At 32.5% G+C, this 24,403-nt stretch overlaps 2 protein-coding genes across 2 annotated transcripts; both read right to left on the bottom strand.

The window, feature by feature from the left end:
- Positions 1–743: 743 nt before the first annotated feature.
- Positions 744–3,510, bottom strand: LOC148300865 (thialysine N-epsilon-acetyltransferase-like). The gene is made up of 4 exons (XM_088274191.1): positions 3,348–3,510; positions 3,211–3,262; positions 2,001–2,212; positions 744–1,612 (listed from the first exon to the last, which is right to left on the bottom strand). The coding sequence occupies exons 1-4, from the start codon at positions 3,411–3,413 to the stop codon at positions 1,439–1,441; spliced, it is 504 nt and encodes a 167-aa protein (XP_088130317.1). The 5' UTR covers positions 3,414–3,510; the 3' UTR covers positions 744–1,438.
- A 10,542-nt stretch (positions 3,511–14,052) lies between these two features.
- LOC148300866 (uncharacterized) lies at positions 14,053–22,662 on the bottom strand. The gene is made up of 5 exons (XM_088274190.1): positions 22,134–22,662; positions 20,630–20,728; positions 18,659–18,831; positions 16,444–16,699; positions 14,053–15,694 (listed from the first exon to the last, which is right to left on the bottom strand). Exons 1-5 carry the CDS (start codon positions 22,324–22,326, stop codon positions 15,138–15,140), a joined length of 1,278 nt encoding a protein of 425 aa, XP_088130316.1. The 5' UTR covers positions 22,327–22,662; the 3' UTR covers positions 14,053–15,137.
- Between the last annotated feature and the right edge of the window lie 1,741 nt (positions 22,663–24,403).

The following is a 24,403-nucleotide window of genomic DNA, read 5'->3' on the forward strand; positions in this document are numbered from 1 at the left end:
CCAATCAAGTTGTTTAACCATTTTTCCATTATCCATAATATTATTAAATAAAGTAACTAAGTATAAAAGAGTTACTCATAAATGGATAATGGAGATGGGTACATCTGAAATAGATTGCATCATTCGGACACGTCTTATTTGCATGTCATAAACAATTCACTTTTTATATAATATTTATAATTAAGTATTGAAAAATGTGCCCTCGGCTCTATATTGTGTTATATGGTATGTGAAAAATTTATTTGTTTATTTTCACAATGCATGGACTTATTATTTATTATTAATAATTTTCAATCTGTATTATTTATTATTTATTTATTATTAATTTTTTATCATTTTTTAATTTTTTTTATTTATTATTTACTATTTATTATTTATTATTTACTATTTATTATTGATTATTTATTATCTTTTATTTATTGTTTATTTTTTATTGTTTTTTTATTATATATTTGTTTTTATTTTTTATTGTTAATTGATTATTATTAATTATTAATTATTTATTTTTTATTTTTGATATAGTTTTATTGAATTTGGAAACTGTCAAGAAACACTCTGTCCGCCATAAACGGTAATCAGTATTGCTCAGCAACAACACACCTTTCTCAATTTTATCGACAACATATTAATTAAAATATAAATTGACGAAAATCTGGAAGTCAAAGGAAGTAGGATCAGTCAAGGAGTTGAGGGGGCGAGGAAGAGGCAACTAATAAACAATGATATGATGGACAGTTAGATTGGTTATATTTCACGTATTACATACATACCATATATGTACATACATGGTGTATACAATGCTAATGTGCTAAGGCAAATAGCCGCAAGTTTAAAACAGTAGTTTTGAGATAAACGAGTGTATAGTTAAATTAAAATTATGATTTTTGCCAACACATATCGCTCACTCCTTTCAACAACATCAAATATAAAAAAATTCAGTTGTGCATGTTTTCGTAATGCCCCAAAAATGTTCTATATCCCAGCAAAAGAGGCACATTTTGAACTTAATATTTACCCGCTACAGGGCAGAAAGTGTTGTTTTTGCATTTGGAAGAACAGGTATCGTTTAATAATTTTAAAAAAATATATACTAATTATTTTTCAAATGGAGAAAAAACATTCAGGTTTAACCTTAAAAGATATGTTGCATAGTAAAAAGTTCAATAAATGGCTTGATATTTATTTTTAAAATATTATAATATATTTTTAAACTTGTAAAACGATCTCCTGAAAAATCAAGTTTTTTGACATATGACGTTGTTGAAAGGAGTGAGCGATGTATTAAATTAATACCATTTTGCGGCTATTTAGAAGGAAAGAGATAGAGCAAAATCTGTAATTGTATATGATAGAGGCCAGTTATAAGAATGCTTTGAGCCGTGTTACGCCAAACAGCCGCAACTAGTTGTCTTTACACATTAGTACGGTGAAATGAAATTCAGTCTTTTAAATTGGCTATTTTCAATAGTTCTTCCTTGTGAATTCGGAGACAAGTTCTCTTTTCATCTTCACACACATTATACGCTCCGTGCGCTTTATAAAACTTAACAGCTATTTCATTGTCTACAAGGACATGCCAATCGATCCTGCTGCACTGGTTATCCCGAGCAATCTGTAAAAATAACAAATGCATAAGTCGTTTTCATTTTGTGTTGAAGTTGTGTGAAAATGTTAAAAGTAAGTTTTTAATCAGTGTATGGAGTAAGGTGGGTGGTAAGGTAAGGTAAGCAGTTCTTAGTAAAGTAAGGTAGGCACTCCTTATTTCCCTTTATGAAATGTACGCCCCTGGTTAAGGCCTTACTCACAATTATATAATTAATTAAGCGTTACTTGACGCCCGATTTTTTTTAACGCGATGAAGTGCCTTATGCACCATTGGGTGCGGGTGGGGATGATAAAAATGATGTTCATTATATAATAAAGATATTCTATTGTTTCGAGGACACAAAAGTAATATTCAGATCACTCATTGTAGGACAAAAATATAAATTTTATCTTACTTTACAAAACTCTTTGAATAGTCTGTGGCCAATTTTTTCCCCCCGCAATTCGGCTTTTACATAAAAATCTTCAATGTACATTGCATGACCAGACCAGCTCGAGTATGCAAAGTTTCCAAGTATATACCCAACCAATTCTTTTGTGTTTTTACACTCTGCTACCATGCTTATAAATCTAGCGGGACGAATATCGAATCCATCGCGTTCCATATCTAAAACAAAAAAATATATATTAAAAAAATGATATTGGGTAGATAAATATTAATAAAAATAGTTTTAATGTGCGTTCTCTGCATCGAGAAACATAGTTTACAATTTGTTTATTTCTTTCCCTGAGTATTAAAAACCATATTCATCAAAAGAAATCCTAATATCTATATGTATTTGAATAAATCAACTCATTATATTAGTTACACTCATTAATTTATATTGAACTATCACAATTCTGTTGATGTAACTAAAAATTATTGGAATTTAAAAACAATATGGCTTATTTATGCTTATAAGGATATGCAACCACAAATGCCCTAGCCATTGTGTATTTTTTAGTATATTTGAACTTCCTCGCTTACGTCATCTGTATCCAATCAAATACATTACACTCCTAGATTTAAGTACTTGGAGTATATGGCTGATTACCATGCCTTTATACAGTAAATTCCCCTATAACGTTGAAATAGATACCGCGTTATCGGAGGGAACATTATGAGGGGTTAATGTTTTAAATTATATTTTTTCATGTTAACCAGCGGGAATGACTAAAATGAGTCATTATTAAATTAAAATACAATTTAAAAACATTTACCCTCTATAATATTCTCTCCGATAACGCTGTACTTATCTGAACGTTATAGGAGGGTAAACTGTATTTTAACTAATCATCAAGTTAACACGCATTGATCCAATACGGTTCCATATACACTCTTTATTTACAGCTTTAATTCTCGCTGACGCTCCCGGGTAAATAAATATAATAAAATTATTATTATATACCATTTAGCCCCGAATCGCAAATTAATACCAACGTAGTACCTACTTATTAACATTTTTTCTACTGGCTACATCTGAGAAATCGGTGAACTGTCAAAAATGTCAATGTCAAACGATAAAATTTGAAGGTTAAGTTCAAGATTCTTTGTATTTAGGTCGATGTTTCGTAATATGAGATCTGAGTGTGCGAAATAATAATGAAATATTTAATGTTATTTACCTTCCGCTGTTATTTTACACCCATTTGGGTATCCTTCAAATATGGCGAGATCCTAAAAGAAAAACATATTCGTAACGTTGCTATGCCGTATTTATAGATAAAAACCACTAAATAAAGAGGTATAATAAATAGTTTACCACTATCATCGCGTGCACAGTTTTCATATCTTCGCGTTTCGCGTCTCTTATTATAATCGAAGACATTTTTTGTCGTGATTTTTTGCAATTTTGAGTCGATCGCCCTAGATCGCAGTGTCAATCTTGTATCGGTAAAATTATCGCGAATACCAATTTAGTTCCGTTTTTATGCGCCGATGGAATCTCGCAAACTTACAGCATGATTTATTAACCTTGTTCAGAGTTATTTTTATCAGCGCATTATCTCAAAGCAGGCATGTAAATGGTGTTTTCATTATTATTGTTCAAATACATAAAATATTCGCAATTTTTTTTTCTTCAAATCTTTGGTCAGGTGTTTTCAGTTCCATTAAATTTATTCGATAATTAATTTCTACATCTTTTCTAACGCTTATCCGCACCTAATGGTGCATAGGGCACTGCATCGTATTGGCGCAGTGTTATCTTGATCGTTACCTACATAAAGGCAAGGTGATCACTCCTGCACTTTAGGGACCAGTCCAGGGTAATATTAAATAAATATTTTAGTGTAAAATCACTAATATTTATTTTCACCTCCCTGGGAATCTAATCCAGAACTTCCATGTTAGCTAAACACGCTATCTGTTACACCACAAAGGCAGATTATTAATTAATTTATACATGACCGAGGTTGGTGCAGAAGGTAAAAATACCCTTCCTGTCCTTAAGCATCAATCGACCCAACGGGTAGAAATACATTTTCGCCCATAGGGCGCTTGTCCACTACCCGGAATTCCGTGTAATTTTACCGTCCGGCACGTCAGTTAGCGTTTTAAAACGGCGATTGGCTTGGATTGGCTTGTGCTTTTGTCCATCTTTCTTCGGATTGGATCTCTTGATTGGTGCGTGAACACGTTGCGCGTAAATTCGATCACGCTAAAATGTCGTAGTCGTTTTCATTTTTCAAAACCAGACTGCCGGACGGTGAAATCCCGTGTAGTGGACAATCGCCTTTAGTGTGTTAATACATAATGATGTTAATACTGACGTCATAAAACAAAATATACTTTATTTAGAAGTTACATATCTGGGTCCCTTCTAAGTAGTCACCTAACGCACACACTTATCGCAAAGGTGTTTCCACTTTTGGAAACAGTCCTGGAACGCTTCTTTTGTGATGTCCTTCAGCTCCTTCGTCGCATTCGCTTTGATCTCAGAAATCGTCTAAAATCTTCTTCATTTCTTTATCGCCATGTCTTATTCGATTGCATGTCATGAACAATTTACTTTTCATATAATTTTATAATTAATTATTGTAAAATGTGCTCTCGGCACGAGAAAACCTCATATATTTCCAACATCATTTGACTATTTAACAGTAAATACCTTATCAACTGCCTACTATTTGGATTTATCTCTGGTATTTTTTAAGGAGAATTACACGATCAGTGATCTTATCAGTATAATAGAAACTCATACGAACCTCATATCTTATTTCAGAAAAGAAGAAAATGGACTTTACACTTTAATTCTATATTGTTTATGTAACTACACTTCACATTATTTCAGCCCTGGCAACATAAATGCGAGATGCAGATAAATGTGTATGGTAAAAACATGTATGTTTAACCGTTTTACTGCGAACCGTCGATATATCCATGCTTTATTACTGCGCGAAAATTGCGTACCATCGGGATATCGACTTTTGCTCAGTTTGATTTTAGATATCGACCTGTAGACGTGTCGCGGTATGCGCGTGCAAACCATTTTTAATTTGTCAATTTTAATCATAAATAAACTTTAAAAAGTATATCGCGATGAAAATAACATGAATTTTTGAATTTTTTATCAGTAAAAATTGTTTATTTTCGTCCTACGATGTAGAATTTGTGAAGTGGCGATGATGAAAACACTTGCGGAACTTGTTCTGCTATGGAACTTGGAAAATGTTTCTTTTATTGACAGTGAGAATGAAATCAGAATGTTTACAAATCGAAGAATGCGTATTTGTAGTAAATGTGAAGCTTCCGAAGATGATTCTATTTCTTTAGACGGTCTTGATACTGATGTTACACTTTTGTGCAAATTCCTTCCGACCTAAATTTTTCTATTTTCCATTTTTTATTTGAGTAATTTGATATGTTCCCTACACACAACCGAGAGAATTACGAAAATCCCTCTATATTTGATTAAAATTTACATAATTTTGTGTAAACTTGATCGAAAGATTATTTCTCCTCTAAAATTCTTCCACAATTTTGGCATAATATGTGAAAAAGGCTCAGCAGTAAAACGGTTAACATGTTTCAATCATGATTTATCGTATGATCATTGCTAAAATAAAACGCTTCTGAAATTGGGAGAAATGCTAGGATAGACAAATTAGTCCTTTTTGCGTATTTGTGATGCAATGTGATCGGAACCTTCTGCATTCTGATCATTGATGAATAATCATTCATCAAGTTAATAAATATTATCTAAACCATAGTTTTGCAAAAAATTTCATTCTGTAAACCACTTTTTTGTTTATTTTTTGTAGACCCCTGTTTGCTTACTATTGAATTTTCCTTCACTTAAAAAAAAAAGTTTTTCATAAAAAATGGCATTGCAAATATAATTTATTGCTTTTGCCAACGTCAAGTTATTAAATAATATTATTTCACTATAAATTATGTTAAACTTATAATTAACCCTTACTGGTTCAATGTCGAATCTCATTCGACATCGATTTTTTCCTCTTAGATCCCATATTGGATGTTATTCGACATTTTTTACTTTATTTAAATTCCAAGCTTACATTTTTGTCACTCGTATCTATTACAACAGTATGTGGAGCAGATGACAAAAGATTTTTTTCCAATTGGAATGTAACTGAGCACCTAGAATATTTTTTTTTTAAATTGTGGGACCAGAAAGGGTTATATTATAAATTGATTCCGTTAAATTAAAAAAAAACTAAAAAGATTGTAGATAATTAATTGGGTTCCTGCTCGCTAGGATGAGTTGGATATTTGTAGGGAGGGGAATGAGCGGGGCCAAAGATTTAAAAAATGTTGGCATTTAATCATTTATTGGGCAAACAAAGAATATATGGTTTAGGTCTTCTTCTTCAAAACGACATTGAAAGTAGGCGACACACTTATTCTGCAGCCGTTTAGAACGGCTAGAATCCTAAAAAATTCTTTTAAAATAATATTTATAAAACAGAATTTAAAAATACATATATTATTGAAAAATAAGAACACGGAGTTACGGATCAGTTTCTTTATTCATAATAATTGATTACAGTATTGAACATTATAATAAAATTACCTTGATCTATTATGTACAATTTAATTCACTAATATAAATTCTAACTTAAGGACGTAACGGAACCATAGTACTTTGTACAACAAAATGATCAACAGACTGAAAAATATTTAAAAACAATATCAGTCAATAAAATATGAAATGTAATACTTAAAAAAAAATCTATAGCCTCTATTTACACAATATTTTAGATTAAGAAAATTATGATTATAGGTGTCTTAACTTGATATAAAGTATGTATAGTTTTTTATGCGAAAGAAGATGGAAGTCTGACCATTCCAGGGCTTACATCCTGACATTTGTCTTTATACACTTGTGTAATGTCTGCTCGTTATTGAACGTCCATATTGGATTAGCAGCAGCGGTGGTTGGAGCGCTACGTGCAGCGCAGTCAAGGGATAACTGGAGAAGAGTCATTGCTTCCACAAGGGTCACAACCCTGAGTAATGAGGACTAAGACGGAGAAGAAAGAAGAATTGTATTAATTTTTAAAAAATGCATATATGCCCTGTTGTTGGATTCATTTTGTATGTTAATTGTTATTTTAATATATTTGGAATTTTGTCTGACAGTAGCGTTTTCAGTTAAGAAATTTCCGAAGTTTATAGCTTATTCTAATTATAATTTTTATATCATGGGTGGTTTGGCCGGTACTTATCGGTAGTACGTTTTGAATTTCGAACGACGCCCGACTGCCCGAATACAAGACAAAAGAAAACAAAAGTAAAAAACAGTTGCAATTTGACTCTTCACGCGGGCGCTCTATATTGAATTGTTGTGTATACCTCGCTGTATTTTATTGAATTGTTGTGAATACCTCGCTGTATTTTGTGACCCCATCACCACCATCAAGAGAGAATCGCCCTGATCCCAGCGCTGGATCAAGACCAAATATAAGAGTAAAAGGTTAGTTCTTTATTCATACGTTCTATTTGATATTTATCGAACTCGCCATCCCTTAGTACTTGAAAGTTCGAGCATAAATCATCGAACTAACTCGGGAGAGTAACACGACTCCAAATCGATCTAAATATTTCAACCTTGTAGAATCGTCGTCTTATTGTTAATACCATAAGACTGGTCCTTCGAATAATTTTTTTTTTTTTTGAGTTTCATTTCGCACTGTGGCGAAACCATTTTTGGTCCTATCGAACCGGATTTACATATTTACGATTACTAGCGTACCTATTTACGATTGCGAGCGTTTCGGATTTGGTGTCAATACTAAATTCGATATTTAAATTCCTTGTGAATTTGTTTCCCTTTGATAATATTGCTACTGCAATAAGCATTACGTAAACATGAATGATAAAATACAACTTAAATTGGCGAAAGCAAAAAAAGATTATATTTTGGCGAAAATCGAAGAGCTACATAAACAAGCTCAAAATGTTTATCAAAGTCAAAAAGAAACGCAAATTACACAAGAATTTAGATTTAGAGTACAGGCATCGGAAATTGACAATGATTTTTCCGAATTTAAAAACTTATGTGATAATGAAAACGTGTTGCAAATGAAGTTAAATCCAGATTTTCAACCGAATTTTGAGAGCTTGAAAGTTTTCAAAAGGAAGTTTTATTTTGTTAAAGACACACTTATAAGGATGACAAAATATTCTGAACTCGAGTCGTCAAATACTTCGCAACCAATTCACGGTGTAACAAATTTAGTTTTAAAATCGCAGGATGATCCTAGTTATAATTTAAGTATTCAACCACTAGTATTAAATAAGATAACCGATAACCTTCCAGTTTCCGAGATTAATACCTCATCTCTCAACTATTTAAATGACTTGTCCTTAGCTGACAGAGACCACATTTCAAGACCAGTAGACATATTACTGGGTGCTGAAGTCTTTACTGAAAATCTGCGAGATAAAAGAATACGTGGACCGCCAGGAAACTCAGACGCTATAGAGACCGCATTTGGGTTTAGAATTGTAGGTTCGGCCAATTCTTTGATAAGTTACGATAAGGACGATACTCGTCCTCCTATTCATAATTTTTTGACTACTTCTAAGGAATCAATTGAGACACTAGTATCCAGATTTCGGACATTAGAAGATGCACCTTCGAGTGAAAAACCAAGTTTTTCATCTGAGGAAAAACAGTGTGAAGAATTTTATAAATCAAACATACATCGGGATAGCACTGGGCGCTACGTCACAGCACTACCCTTTAATAGAGATCCATCTTGTTTAGGAGATTCACTTACAACTGCGACACTTCGCTATCAGAAGTTAGAACGCAAAATTAACCAAAATGACACTCTGCGTCGTGACTATGATAAGGTCATGGAAGAATATCTCGAAAATAAATTTATTTCTCCCATACCACTTAGTAATTCTAACGAGCCATTTTATGTCATACCTCATCACGGAGTTCAACGAGCGGACAAACTCACTACAAAACTTAGAGTTGTCCTAAACGCCAGTCAGGTGACTACGTCGGGTCTTTCTCTGAATGATTGTTTACATCCAGGTCCTAATTTACAAGCAGAATTACCCGACGTTATTCTAAAATTCAGATTATTTCCAATTGCACTCAGCGCGGATATCAAGCAAATGTTTCTAAATTTAATTGTACGTCCTGAAGATCGTCGTTTTCTCAATATCCTGTATGAATTTAAAACTGATGACGTAATAAAGATGTACCAGTTTAATCGCGTGTGCTTCGGTTTGAGATGTAGTCCTTACTTAGCTATGCGTACCGTAAAGCAGCTAGCTAAAGATGAACATGATAAATATCCATACGCTACCAAAATCGCGTCCGAAGATTTTTATATGGACGATTTAGGCACGTCCACTCGCACAACGGAAGAAGGTGTTAAGTTGGCGCTAAGTCTAATTGAACTTTTCAAATTAGGAGGTTTTGAATTAGTTAAATTTGTAAGCAACTCGGCGGAAGTAATGAATGCTATTCCGGAAAGTAATCGTTTAACTAGTAAAGTTAAATTTGACAATGAAGAGGATAACCTTAAGATTCTCGGATTAGATTGGTGTCCTAAGGAAGATGTTTTAACAGTTTCTGTAAAATGTAGCCCAATACCTAAATGTACCAAACGCACAATGTTGTCAACGGTGGCAAAGTTGTGGGACATCAATGGCTATTGTTCTCCAGTAATCTTATATGCGAAATTATTAATCAAAGCTTTATGGATTCGTAAGTTAGGGTGGGATGAATTGCCACCTGAGGAAATAAAAACTACCTGGCAAAAGTTCTTAAAAGAATTGCCTCTGCTAAAAGGATTTAAACTACCTCGATTTTTAGGCTTTGAATCGGAATTATGTACTTTAAACATATTAGGGTTTGCAGACGCCAGCGAACGCGCGTACGGCGCCTGTGTTTATACGTGCATAGAAGTTCCAAATAATCCCAATAAAATAAGTCTAATTCTAGCCAAGAGTCGTGTAGCTCCACTCAAAATTGTGTCTTTAGCTCGATTAGAACTTTGCGCAGTCTTATTATTAGCAAAGCTTATTAAATTCGTCATCGATACAATTTCCTCAAGGTGTACAGTAAAAAATATATATGCCTTTAGTGACTCGACAGTCGCTCTACACTGGACTCACTCATCACCACATCGTTTTGACACATTCGTCGCAAATAGGATCACCAAGATTCAAGAACTTCTTGATCCCAAATATTTTTACCATATCAATGGTAAGCAAAATCCAAGCGACTGTATATCTCGCGGGTTGACACCCGCGCAATTAATTGACCACCCTCTGTGGTTAAACGGTCCACCGTGGGCTAGGGAAGATTGCTCTACGTGGCCTATAAATAAATTTTCCTTTGAAGAATCCGAAGATAAAAAATTGGAATACAAACGTTCTAAAGTTTTTCTAACAACGAATACATTCGTTAATAATTGTTTGGAGTTTTACGAATTGTCTAAAAGAGTCTCGTGTTGGGACAGGCTTCTTCGTATAATTGTATATTGTTTACGTTTTTTAAAACGGTTACCTCGTTCGGTGACAGTTACAGTCTCAGATTTGATAGAAGCTGAGAAGGTGGTTATTAGAGCGGTCCAAAGCATGCATTTTTCAGACGAAATAAGCCAATTAAAGGGGTCTCAGGTCATATCAAAACAGTTGAAACGTCTGAGTCCCTTTATAGACGAAGAAGGTATTTTACGCATTGAAGGAAGATTATCCAAAGCAGATCTTCCTTTTGAAACCAAACACCCAGCGCTTCTTCCAAAACGAGACCATGTGGTCGATTTAATAATAGATCGGTACCACAAATTTCACTTACATACGGGATCGGGACTCCTTATGTCTATCCTGCGCCAAAGATTTTGGATTCTTTCTGCCAGAAGCGTCATTAGAGGGCGAGTAAATAAATGCAATGCCTGCTTCCGCATGTCTCCGTCACATCCAACTCCGAAAATGGCTGATCTTCCATCATATCGGATACAGGAGGCAAAAGCTTTTGTTCACACAGGTGTTGATTACGCGGGTCCTCTAAACATTACTCTCACTAGAAAGCGCGGACAACGTTCTCAAAAGGCTTATCTGTGTCTTTTTATTTGCTTAACAACTAAGGCCGTACATATTGAACTTGCTTCGGACTTATCCTCCGATACTTTCTTAGCCGCGTTCAAACGTTTTTTGTCGCGAAGAGGACCTGTATCATGTTTGTACTCAGATAATGGTACAAATTTTATTGGAGCTAAGGCACAGTTAGAAGATATTTATAAGTTAACCGTATCGCAGGAATACCACAATATTATAAGCAAAGAAATGCTTAAGCGTCGTATAGAATGGAAATTAATTCCACCTCATAGTCCACATTTTGGTGGAATCTGGGAGTCAAATATTAAGAGTTTCAAATCACACTTATATAGAGTAATAGGAAGTCAATTACTGACTTATGAAGAACTCCTTACGGTATTAGTACAAATAGAGGCTCTCCTCAATTCTAGACCCCTTTGTGTGTTATCGGGCGAACCTCATCCGGAAGTCCTTACTCCCGCCCACTTTCTCATGTCTACACCTTTGCAATCTCTTCCGGCCTTGGAAACAAACAGTTATAGTCTAGGTTTTCGTAAACGGTTATTAGACAGTTTAGTCCAAGAATATTGGAAAAAGTGGAGGTTGGAATACTTGCATACATTGCAAGTGCGCCAAAAGTGGTGTACACCCGATCACCCGGTAACTGTGGGTACTTTAGTTCTAATTATACAAGACGACATCCCTCCTTTACGTTGGCCTCTAGGAAGAATAGAAGAATTATACCCTGGCACCGATGGTATTGCCAGAGTGGCTTTGGTCAGAACCCAAACCACCAGCTTCAAAAGGCCAGTTGTTAAACTGTGTCCAATTCCAAATCAATAGTAGTTTGTTTATCTATTGTTTTTGCATTTTTTTTATCTCAGTTTTTCTTTTGTTTGTTTGTTTTTGCATTAAGTTTCCAATTGTATTGAATTGGACGTTTCCGAACAAGTGAAAGTGTTGAGAGAATTACCTCAAACCTCTTATGGTTCAAATTGAAATGAATTATTTAATTATCCCTTTATTTAAGTATTTTTCCATATTATTTCTCTCTCTTCAACATTCGTGTTTGATCGTTTTGGAGTTCGTGGTTCTTTCGGTTTGCGTCGACGGTTTCGGAAGCTCTAGGAACTTCCAAGGCGGGGGGCATGGTTTGGCCGGTACTTATCGGTAGTACGTTTTGAATTTCGAACGACGCCCGACTGCCCGAATACAAGACAAAAGAAAACAAAAGTAAAAAACAGTTGCAATTTGACTCTTCACGCGGGCGCTCTATATTGAATTGTTGTGTATACCTCGCTGTATTTTATTGAATTGTTGTGAATACCTCGCTGTATTTTGTGACCCCATCACCACCATCAAGAGAGAATCGCCCTGATCCCAGCGCTGGATCAAGACCAAATATAAGAGTAAAAGGTTAGTTCTTTATTCATACGTTCTATTTGATATTTATCGAACTCGCCATCCCTTAGTACTTGAAAGTTCGAGCATAAATCATCGAACTAACTCGGGAGAGTAACACGACTCCAAATCGATCTAAATATTTCAACCTTGTAGAATCGTCGTCTTATTGTTAATACCATAAGACTGGTCCTTCGAATATTTTTTTTTTTTTTGAGTTTCATTTCGCACTGTGGCGAAACCAATGGGTGAGATTCATTCGGAACTAGTTCACATATATTTATTAGGAGAGAGTGTGAAATAACATTTGCATTTTCATTTATTTCTATTTTAACCAGTTTATTATTAACATTTTTTTATTATTTATTCATTTATCAGATACTACACAAATTATTGTATAAATTAAAACTCATTTATATTTAAATTGTAAATTAAAACACTTGGTTTTTACAACTTGAGTTATATTTATTTTAACGACTTGTTTAGGAAGCTACAGATGCTGAATATAAACATTTATATTAGTTAGTTTATATTCAAACCTGAAGATGGAAGCATCTGTAGCTTGCGAAACTATTCGATTACATAAATATAGCTCAAATAGTAAAAAACTAGTGTTTTCATATACAATTTCATCATGTCTTACAGAAAAGTGAATGGGGAAACAATAAATATTATTTATATCTGTTGAGATTATAATCAACATCAGAAATCACTGATTTCAACAAGCGTATGCTTTAAATGTTGAAGTATATTAAAAATTATAATACGTAATTTGGAATATAAAGATTTCAGGAATAGAATATTAAAGATATCATTACACTTTTCCGAGTTATAATTAATTATACATTCATTCAATATACCTTCAATGAAGTAATATATTATTGCACATTATACAATATATGTAAGTACAACTTCTTAAATTATTGAGTCAATAATTATATATCCATAACATACTACTAGATTTTAAAAAAATCATATGAATATTTGTTTGCTAACAGTTTTTATAATACCGAGTTGTATATTTTTATATTTATTTACAATATAAACAGAAACATAGGCATAGTCCACGTATGGGTATATGTATAATATTTGATGAGATTGACATATGGAAGATAAAAAGATTGGACATATCCCTCACTCCTTTCAACAACGTCATTTATCAAAAATCGACAATTTTCTGGTGTGCATGTTTTCGGAATGCCCAGAAAATGTACTATATCCCAGTAAAAACGGCATATTTTTAACTTAATATTTACCCGCTACAGGGCAGAAAGTGTTGTTCTTGCATTTTGAAGAAAAGGTATTGTTTAATTATTGTTTTAAATAAACTAAATATTTTTCAAATGGGGAAAAAACATTCAAGTTTTACCTTAAAAGATCTGTTGCACAGTAAGAAGTTCAATAAGTGGCTTGATATATATTTTTAATACATTTTATTGTATTCTAAACTTGAAAAATGGTCTCCTGAAAAATCATATTTTTTGATATATGAAGTTGTTGAAAGGAGTGAGCGATATGGAAGTCGATAAGGTTAAAAGTGTGTCAGGACAGTTACTTGTGGCATTCCACCCTTCCCGTTTACTCTAGCAAGAAGAACATTATATCAGTAATAGTAGATGTATTCATTTTGGACTGTTGAAAAATGCGTTTTTGGAACATTCGGCTTAAAAGAATCTCGGTATATCAAAAGTCTACTTTTATATACCGAGAGTATAAAGTATACAGATCTTCAAAATATAGTTTGTAATAAAATATATACATCATATGGTTACATATGCATTATGCTTCTTATATTTACATTGCACTGAAGATTTCCTAACAATTATTACGTCAATTAAAAATAATCATAATTGAGATTCAGAGAGTATTTTACGTCCGACTTAATTGCCTTATAATATTGAATGAGTAATATTTACAATAAGTATTTAATTACTATCAAAAGTAAATGATTAGTCTCTATATTTAAGTAACTACACACTTAAATTCTTCACTAATATGGAATAAAGATTTACTTAACATAATTCATTTAATTGATTTTTAATATCACTGGTGGGAAAGTAAATAAGACGCTTAATATTTAGTTAAGGTTGGATAAAATACATTATCCCAACAATATTTCAGAAATCCAAAGATAATTACGTTTGAAAATTAAAATGGTCAAATAAACTATGTTTTACGTAATGTTTAATGAGATTTTTTTTAGTGTCATTTTTTGAATTTGTATATATATTCATGAAATGGTATACCAGATCAAATATTGCACAATGGATTTTGTTACCACGTAATACAGATTGATTGTACTAACTTTTGTCGGTACTTAAAAGTAAGATCATCCATTAAGGCTCAAATCACCATACAAACTCGTATATTTAAAATACTATAGTCCATCCAAATACACAAAACAGCAAAGCAAAATGTGTCATATTTATGTCATTACATTGTTTCCAGATTACTTTTAAACTAATTACAATGTCATGTTTTGAGCATAATACATTGTTCTTTGTACTATGGATCGAAAAAGACACCATAGCGACTAAATGACTTTTTTCGAATGCGGTTGATTTATATTAACTTCTAAGTTAGTGATCAATTTACTAGTTAATTAATTGTGCGTAATATGATTTTATGATGACGCCATCAGTTTAGCTGCTTGAATAACATTATGCTGATGATGATACCCGCTCATTTCTGCTCCAGAATTAATGGAACTGATGTTTGATCCAATCGCTCCGAAACCGTGTTGTAACGGAGGACTGAAATGGTATTGTGAGTTTGAAACACCATTTCCTCCGTGGTAATGATGTAAAGATGAATTACCTCCGTAGTTCTGATTCTCATAGCCCGATATTGAGTTTGGCTCGCTCTTTATCGGAGGAGAGTTGAACATGGATGGTGAGTTTGACAGGAAGTTTTGGCTGTGAGAGGAGGGTGTCAATGTGGTGTGGGCAGACTGTAGCGAGTGGTGGTGTGATTGTGATTGGGTGTGGTGGGATGGTTGGTGGGTGTGGCTGGATTGGGAAGTGGATAGAAGAGGAGTCTGCCCGAGATAAGGGCGCTGGTTTGAAGAACTAGACATCTTGGCTTGAGATTCGGCTGTGGAATGATGAGAGTGCGAGTGGTTATTACTTCCGGAGTTTGAAGTAAGTGGGACGGGTGTTTGACCTATCGGCTGCTTTGAATCTGTAAAAAAAAACAAGATTATTGTTTTTAATGTAATAGGTACATACATACAATTTGTTTCCAATTTTTTACAGAGTTTGGAATTAAAATTATAAGTGCCTCAACTTGAGATGAAGCTTCTATCATTTTTAACCTTAAGAAGATGAATTATGAGCATCCCAGAGCTTACAACCCAGCATTTGGATGGCTTAAGAGATCACTTTATACACTTAGGAAACATTCACCATTCTGCTCATTATTGAACATCCACTTTGCAGCAAATTTTGAAAGATGTTTATATGCATTGTTATTGGACACCTTTTGTATGTTACTTGTAATTTTTATACATTTGGGATTGTGTCTTACAATGGCGCCTTCAGTTGAGAAATTTGTGAAGTACATAGCTTACTTTAATTGAAGATAGTTGCGATTATTTTTTAAAATTATTTCACTTTTATTTGTAGGAGATAATTCAGTTGAGAATTTTTTAAATTTTTAATTAAGCTTACTTATGGTTCAGGTCAACTGGAGCTCTTAGTACAAAGGTATTTTTCTCTCTAATAAATCTCTACTTTATGAGATGCAGGAATCGATACTTTATATAATGAATGGTAAGTGTAAGGAGTGTTTGCTTTGATGTTTTTAAATTTACCACTTCAAGCCCACAAATAAAATCATTAATACACATATAATTGAAATATCAAACACATTGTCATCTTCATTATTTGCCAAACTAGATTTTTTGTTCGGGTAGTAAATTTTTCTGTTACCTTCACCACCCGGAGATCCAGGTTCCTCCTTTTTAGCGCCGTCTTCCGATCCATTTCCTCCCGATGACTTCTTGGGTTTCCTCTTCCTGGTTTGTATGCCGTCTTTCCTCATCGCCAAAGGTCGATTGACTCCGTGCAGCTTGAAGTACAAGCCGCAAGCGTTGCACACCGGCTCCCCGTCGTTGTTGCGGCGCCACAGAGTGGTTGTCCGAGTGCCGCAGTTTGTGCAACACAGGCCGAGTCGACGAGTCGCTGTCTGAAATATTGTTACAATTTATTGATTTATTTATTTAAAAACATATTACATACATAAGTCATATCGCCGTCGTACAGGAGAAAGTGACCAACTACCAAAACGTAAAATGTTCGAGAGGGTCATTTAAGTCACTTTTGCTTGGCAAGAAAATAAACACCAATGCAGTTAGTCATTTTTAACAAATCAATATACTGTACTTCCAAGTACTTTACTATCCTTTGGGATTTTTTTCACGGCAATATTAAGCTAGTAAGATATCAAATAGTCAATGATCACATTCTTGCAAAAAATGCACTTGGTCACTTTGTCCTGTATGACTAAGATTTATACATATAATATTTCCGAAATATTATTATTATTAATGTTATTTGTTAAAAGTATATTATTTATTAATTAATTTATTAATTAATTATAAACAAGCAGAAAGGACTTTATGTAACACTACAAGTCAAAGAATATGAATTCCACAAATAAATTTTAGTTTGTTTGTCAACAAGTTGAATCGAAAATGAGTTAACTTTTTTTTTTTAAATATTAACTTTAATTGAATTAAAACAGTTACAATATGATTTAAAATTTCAGAATAAGGTTTGTGTATGCCATCTATTGGTAAATATTATAACTACAAATTAACGTTTCATAACGTATTCCATTGATGTATAGATGTCACTAATGCATGCAAGTTATCTACTGACACAAAGATGGCAGTAATGCATGCAATTAGAATAATGGTTTGCGTCAAGGCTATTTTCCTGTAAGAAACGTGCTCGTGTATAATGGTTCGTATCTGAGATAACTCAATTTAAAGTCAAGAGATGTCATTAGTGTACATTTTAAGTTCATTTTTTTAAACTGCAATTTTATTCTGATTGCATTATTTCGTTATGCTCGCTGTGATAACTTAACCTTTAACCGTAATTTCATCATTTTTATAAGAGTGAATTTAGGATACAAATAAACATACATATACACGCTGTGGATATCTATCCATGGTGTATGGTGAAAGCACATTTTTATACAGGATAAATTGACCATCAGCTTATGTTACGAGAAAAACCGACATTGTTTTTATCGGAGCTGTTTTTACAATTGTTTGACAGGTGTAGAGGTCCTCACCGAAACGTTACAATTCCATTATAAATGATTTTAAGTGATCAGGAATTCTAGCGTGTAAAATTGTTACGTTTTGGTGCGATTTATTGATTTCACATTGGTTTAACACAGGATTGGTCACGTTTTGTCACAACTTAAATTAAGATTTCGCTAGAATACAGTAAACAGAACAGATTTGCATTTAAAGGATTTTTTGTGCAATATTGGAAATGTAACTTTTTGGTGAGGACCTCCACAGGTGTGGCCCAACAGGACCTCCTGTTTAGAGGGGCCTCGCAAAAGTTCTTGAAAGAGACAACGCTGTTTACTCCAGTGCTTTTCCAACAGCTATCAATGCAAGTAATCAAATGAATGTTGATCTTTTATTTTTTGACATCTCATCAAAGATGAAGAAGAATATGGAAGTCTGGGCATTTACGGGGCTGACGACCGTCATAGGCTGGTTTAACACACGTGTAACATTCACCAATTCTACCCATTATTGACAACCACACTACTCAAATTCTTGGAAGATTTATATAAATGAATCAATTTAGAAACCTTGTTATTGAATCACTAGAACTTCACTAGAGAACATCTATTAGTGAGATGTAAAGAAACTTTTTATCTAGCAGAAACTCTTATATTAGTATGTGAGGTCTGAATCCTGGATTATAATCACACACATGAGAAACGCCAGAAAATACCATTTTCATTTTTATTAGTTAAGCTTATAATTTGACCAGATAATTTATTTACAACATTCAAAAAATAATATGGGAATAGCTCCTGTAATTGGAGATAATTCAGATTTTGTGAGCGTGTATTTGGACACACTCAAAATGTTGTGAATGTTGATCTACTTACAAGTCTCTTGCTGGGCTTGATGAGGGGCCGGTTCATGCCGTTCATCTTGTGGTAGAGGCCGCACGCGTTGCACAGGTAGTGCCCCGTGCCGTCTCTCCTCCACAGCGGGGTGGAGATGGCGCCACAGTTCACGCACTCGCGACCCTCTCCGAAACTGAACTCCATTCCCCCATCTGAAATTGGCAAATCAAATAATATTTTTTTACATTAGGAAACTGATCCTTTATATATAAATATACATATATATAAATATATATATATATATATATATATATATATATATATATATATATATATATATATATATATATATATATATATATATATATATTTTTTTTTTTACAAAAATACATTTTTGAAATACAAAATAGGTAAATATACAGAACATCTATATATAACGTTTCTACCTCTCTAATAAAGTAGATACTTGTGTTTAGAGAGGGAGTTCGTTTCACATTTATTTTTTTTTTTTTTTTATAAACTAAGTAAATTAAAACAATGTAAATTAAAATTAAAAATAAAAAATTAACAAGGTAAATTAAAAATTAAAAATAAACATTCTTTTTTGAGTCTAGGAAGGGGTGAGTCTTAAATATTTTTTAATTTTAGTTTTAAAAGTTTGATAATTTTTTATAGATTTTAAGTTTTCCGGAAGTTTATTAAAGTTTTTTTTACCTATGTACGTATAATGGTTTAACGCTGCTGTTGTTTTACATCTGTGCAAAATTAAATTACTAGAATATCTAGAGTTACTTTAATTTTGCACTTCAATTGTTTTTTCTTTAAAAGTTTGTAAGATAGCGGCTTTATTAAAAATTTCTTCAATAGTTGGTATATTAAGTTCTTCGAATACTAGTTTTGATGGGTAAGTTCTGGGCTTTTTAAGAATTATTTTTGCAATCTTTTTTTGAATAATAGAGAGTGATTTTAAGTTTGTCTTATAAGCTCCTCCCCAGCCTATAATTCCATACTGCAGAATTGATTGTATTAAAGCATAATAGACTGTTTTTATAAGTTTTAGAGATAAAATATTTCTTAGTCTAATGAATACATAAATAAGTTTCCTAATTCTTTTGACCATAGTGGCTATTTGTACTTTCCACTTCAAATTACTATCAATTATAATGCCTAGGTACTTAATATTATTCGCTTTTTTAATTGTCGAGTATAATTGGGGGCAAGAATGATTAATATTGTCATTTTGATTATGGATTGTGATATTGAAATTTACTGGGAGGTCAAATTGGTTAATGGAAAAGGGTAGAAAAAAAGTTTTTTCACTGTTTAGTGTTAATAAATTACTATGGAACCATTTTATATATATATATATATATATATATATATATATATATATATATATATATATATATATATATATATATATATATATATTAATATATATATATATATATATATATAAATATATATATATATATATATATATATATATATATATATATATATATATATATATATATATATATATATATATATATATATATATATATATATATATATATATATATATATATATATATATATATATATATATATATATATATATATATATATATATATATATATATATATATATATATATATATATATAAAGGGTTTTTATTGAGTAGAAACTTTTTTATTTTACAAGTATTTGCACACTCAAAATGTCGTAAAAATGTTTAAATTCTGGTTTATATTGAAAGGTTAAAAACATCAATAAGAAAAACGATATTAAGAAATAATATTTGCCGCCATGGGCACTTTTGTAATACGGAAAACCATACATAAAAAATGTATTTAAATAAAAAAGATCAAGATTATTTTGTTGTTTTAATAACAGATTTTTCGAAATCCTCTATAAATATTGATGAGTGAACGATATAGGCCTGAAACGATTTTATTCGACAAAAGTGATCAAAAATCCTTGACATTTGCTAATATTTCTGAAACAATAAAATAAGGATATCTTACCATAAGGACTGGTTCTCTGAAAGCCATCGTAAGCACTTCTCCAGGAACTCATCACCATGGCATTCTGTGCCCCATAGAACTGTGGGGTCAATCCGGCACCTAGTCAAATAATTCAATACAATTTAAATCTCTAAAGGTGTTAAACAGGGATGTGTAATGTCACCATAGCTATTTAATCTAACTAACTAACTAAAAATTACGCTGCTTCCCGAAGGGGTAGGAATAGAACTTCGCCTCTTCCGCATTCATGCATCTCTTCATAAATACGCGCTGATTATTCCGACTCCTGACCTGATAACTTACTTTATTAAAATGATATGGTGAGTAATTCATTATAATATTTCAATGAATTTAATATGCGTACATACATATTATACTCAGTATTCTTAACACGTATTAAAATAACTAATTACTTGAGCTCAACTATGTACTACAGGGTGCGCTATATTTACGATGGTATGTAAATATTTTAAAAAAATGTTAAAACAGCTGTTTTCTACATACGAGGTATTTTTTAAATTTAATTTGGCCCTTTACAATTTATTTGAACTAGTTTTAGAATACGATATCATCAAATGGCTGCCTTTATTGCCTAAAGCAAAATGTGCTCTTTTTGCTGAGTTTTCCATCACTTTTTCAAAGAATCGCGACAGCAAAAGTGGAACTGGGTAGGTCATGTGGCACGTATGTCTGAGGATAGGTGGACGAAAAAGGTGCTTGACTGAAGGCCTAGAACAGGACGCAGAAACGTTGGTAGGCCCCAGACAAGATAGTCAGATGACATTAGGAATGTGCACAGGAAGAGAGTCGCGTCCAACAGACAACTGTGGAAGTCCAGGAGCCTTTGTTCAATACTGGACAGAAGTAGAAGGCTGAAGTAAGTGAGTACCGTAGAACGGGGCTACTTGAACTTTGATGTGTTACTTGAGCCCAGTACAATTTTTTTATTTATTTAGATCTGTATTTGGTCTACAATAATGAACGTATTGACATGATTCATCGTTTCCCTGACAGGTGACACTAGTTGATACGTTCAGTATTGTCCAAATATACCAAATACATATTTTTTTTGTACTGGGCTCAAGTAACACATCAAAGTTCAAGTAGCCCCGTTTTACGGTAAGTAAATTTATTTTTTGTTTACATACCGACGTAAAATATAGCGCACCCTGTACTTTTATGAAATAATTTCATCTTGTACTTGTACCTTACATTTTTAATTAAAAATAATATATTATATTTATGATAAATAATTCATATTTTGAATATTTAAAGTAGGTACCTACTAACTTTGTGCATCATTGTAGAGTATTATTTGGAGAAATAAAATAATAACAAATTTTTTGATCCACACACTTTACCAAGTTATAAAACAAACCCTGAAGAGGGCAACAGGTTGTTGCCGAAACTATTTGGTATATAATAATAAAAGTGAGTGTATCAAAAAATAAAGTTATTTTATTTCTCCAAATGATGTAAGTAAATAATTCAAGTTACGACATACCATAGCTTTCGCTGGTGTGGTGCCAAGGGTTCTGGACAGCGTTCCCTCCGACGAAGTGTCCGTGGCCGTACTGCGAGGGAGCGATCGCTCTAGACGGGGGAACGTAGACCGGGGTCTGAGCAGAGCCCCCTCCGCCCATCTGGTAGCCCACTCCCGTCATGTCGCCATACCCCGCTGCCCCGTTGTGAAACATTTCAAGTCACAAAAAAAACACTTTAATTAAGGAATCGTATCTCGGGAGATACTGTTATTTTAGAATGTTTAACTTTGATTACGAACGAATTATTATTATATTTTTTATAAATGTATTATTTGTTTACTATTATGAATATAAACAATGATAAATCATTGTTATTTTAGAACTTATAACTCTGATTCAAACGAACTGTTATTTTTTTTATTTGTTAACTGTTATGAATCACAACCGTGTTTAATCGTTGTTATTTGATAACTTATAACTTTGTTTACAAACGAATTGTTATTATTTTTATTTCTTAGTGTTATTTGATTACTATTATGAATGAAAACAGTGAAAAATCACTGTTATTTCAGAACTTTTTACTCCGATTACAAACGAAATATTATTATTTTTATTTGTCAAGTTTTATTTGCTTACTTTTATGAATAATAACAATGATTAATCTTAAGAAACATTTCAACTCGCAAAAAAACACTTTAATTGAGGTATCGTATCACGGGGTTACTAGAGAACTTTTAACTCTGATTACGAACGAATTGTTATTATTTGTTATTTGTTTAAGCGGTATTTGTTTACTGTTATGAATGAACACAATACGAAATCATTGTAATTATTTCATATCGTGATTATATTTTTACTAGATATTGTTTTAAGAGTTTATTTATACACTATTTAATTATTTTTAAGACGATGTAATAACTTTTACGACGTTGTATGGTTCCGGAATAATTATATCGACTGATTTGGTCGTATGTATGTGGTGTCGGTATCCGTAATAAGTCGTCACACTTCGTGAGTTGATGTCTTGTCACCTTATCTGCGAACAGAACAGAGATTTGATTAGAATAGTCTGAATTATTATATCATTACATATAATACTAATTTTATTAAACAATTAAACTGCTATCGCACTTTGGGCGAAGCGATATTTACGCAAATTTAGATAGTATATCGTTCACTCCTTTCAACAACGTCATATAAAAAAACTTGATTTATCAGGAGATTGTTTTTAAAGTTAAAAAATATAATTAAATGTTTTCAAAATAAATATCAAGCCACTTATTGAACTTTTTACTATGCAACAGATCTTTTTAGGTAAATCCTGAATGTTTTTTCTCCATTTGAAAAATATTTAGTATATTTAAAAAAAAATTGAAACAATACCTTTTCTTCAAAATGCAAAAACAACACTTTCTGCCCTGTAGCGGGTAAATATTAAGTTAAAAATATGCTGCTTTTGCTGGGATATAGTACATTTTCTGGGCATTCCGAAAACATGCACAACTGAAAATTGACGATTATTGATATAAAACGTTGTTGAATGGAGTGAGCGATATATACTTTTTCATAATTCATATTTATAATTTTCTTCTTTCTCCAAAATTAGTGTCTACAGATAAAATTGAGATAAAATTATTTAGATATTGAAAGAAGAGATGAACGTAGAGGTCTGAGAGTAAAATAGTAGTAAATGGGGAAATTTTGGAATAGGTACATGATTTCGTACATTTGGGAATTGAAAGCTGTCCCACAGCATGATCCCACCCAGATCTGATACAGAAGCATCTAGGCTTCCTGACAAATCTGCTATTGCTAAGCATTTTTTTAAAAAACTAAGTTGCGAAATTTATTGAAAATGTGAAACAATGTAAAATTGTATCCCGATTTTACTGTGATTTTACATTTAAAAGCTTTCAATATACCTGTCACTGCCAATCTAAATAAATACAAGATTGTAAGTCCATCACCTAATTTTCTAGAAGTTCCCCAATGTTTATTAGAAGTTCCCCGTATATTTGGGAAGTATTTTTTCTAGGGTCTAAAAGATTGGTTCAGGTATTGAAATCGGCTATAAGGTTTAAGCTGCATTTAATAAAATAAAATAATAGCTATTAAGTTTTTCCCAATTTTTATATTTTCCAAAAATTTGGTTTATTGACATTTTTCGAAACAAAGCTTGATAATTCAAGGCAGTTGAACGCGAATACGGAATTTTTAATTAAATTTTTACATGGTCAATACCACTATTTCTTTCAAATCTATTGTGACAAGTGTTTCGATGCCTTCCACG

The sequence above is a fragment of the Brachycentrus maculatus genome, unplaced genomic scaffold, assembly GCF_059751285.1.
Source record: "Brachycentrus maculatus isolate JH-2025_06_01 unplaced genomic scaffold, ASM5975128v1 h1tg000642l, whole genome shotgun sequence".
NCBI classification, from domain to species: domain Eukaryota; kingdom Metazoa; phylum Arthropoda; class Insecta; order Trichoptera; family Brachycentridae; genus Brachycentrus; species Brachycentrus maculatus.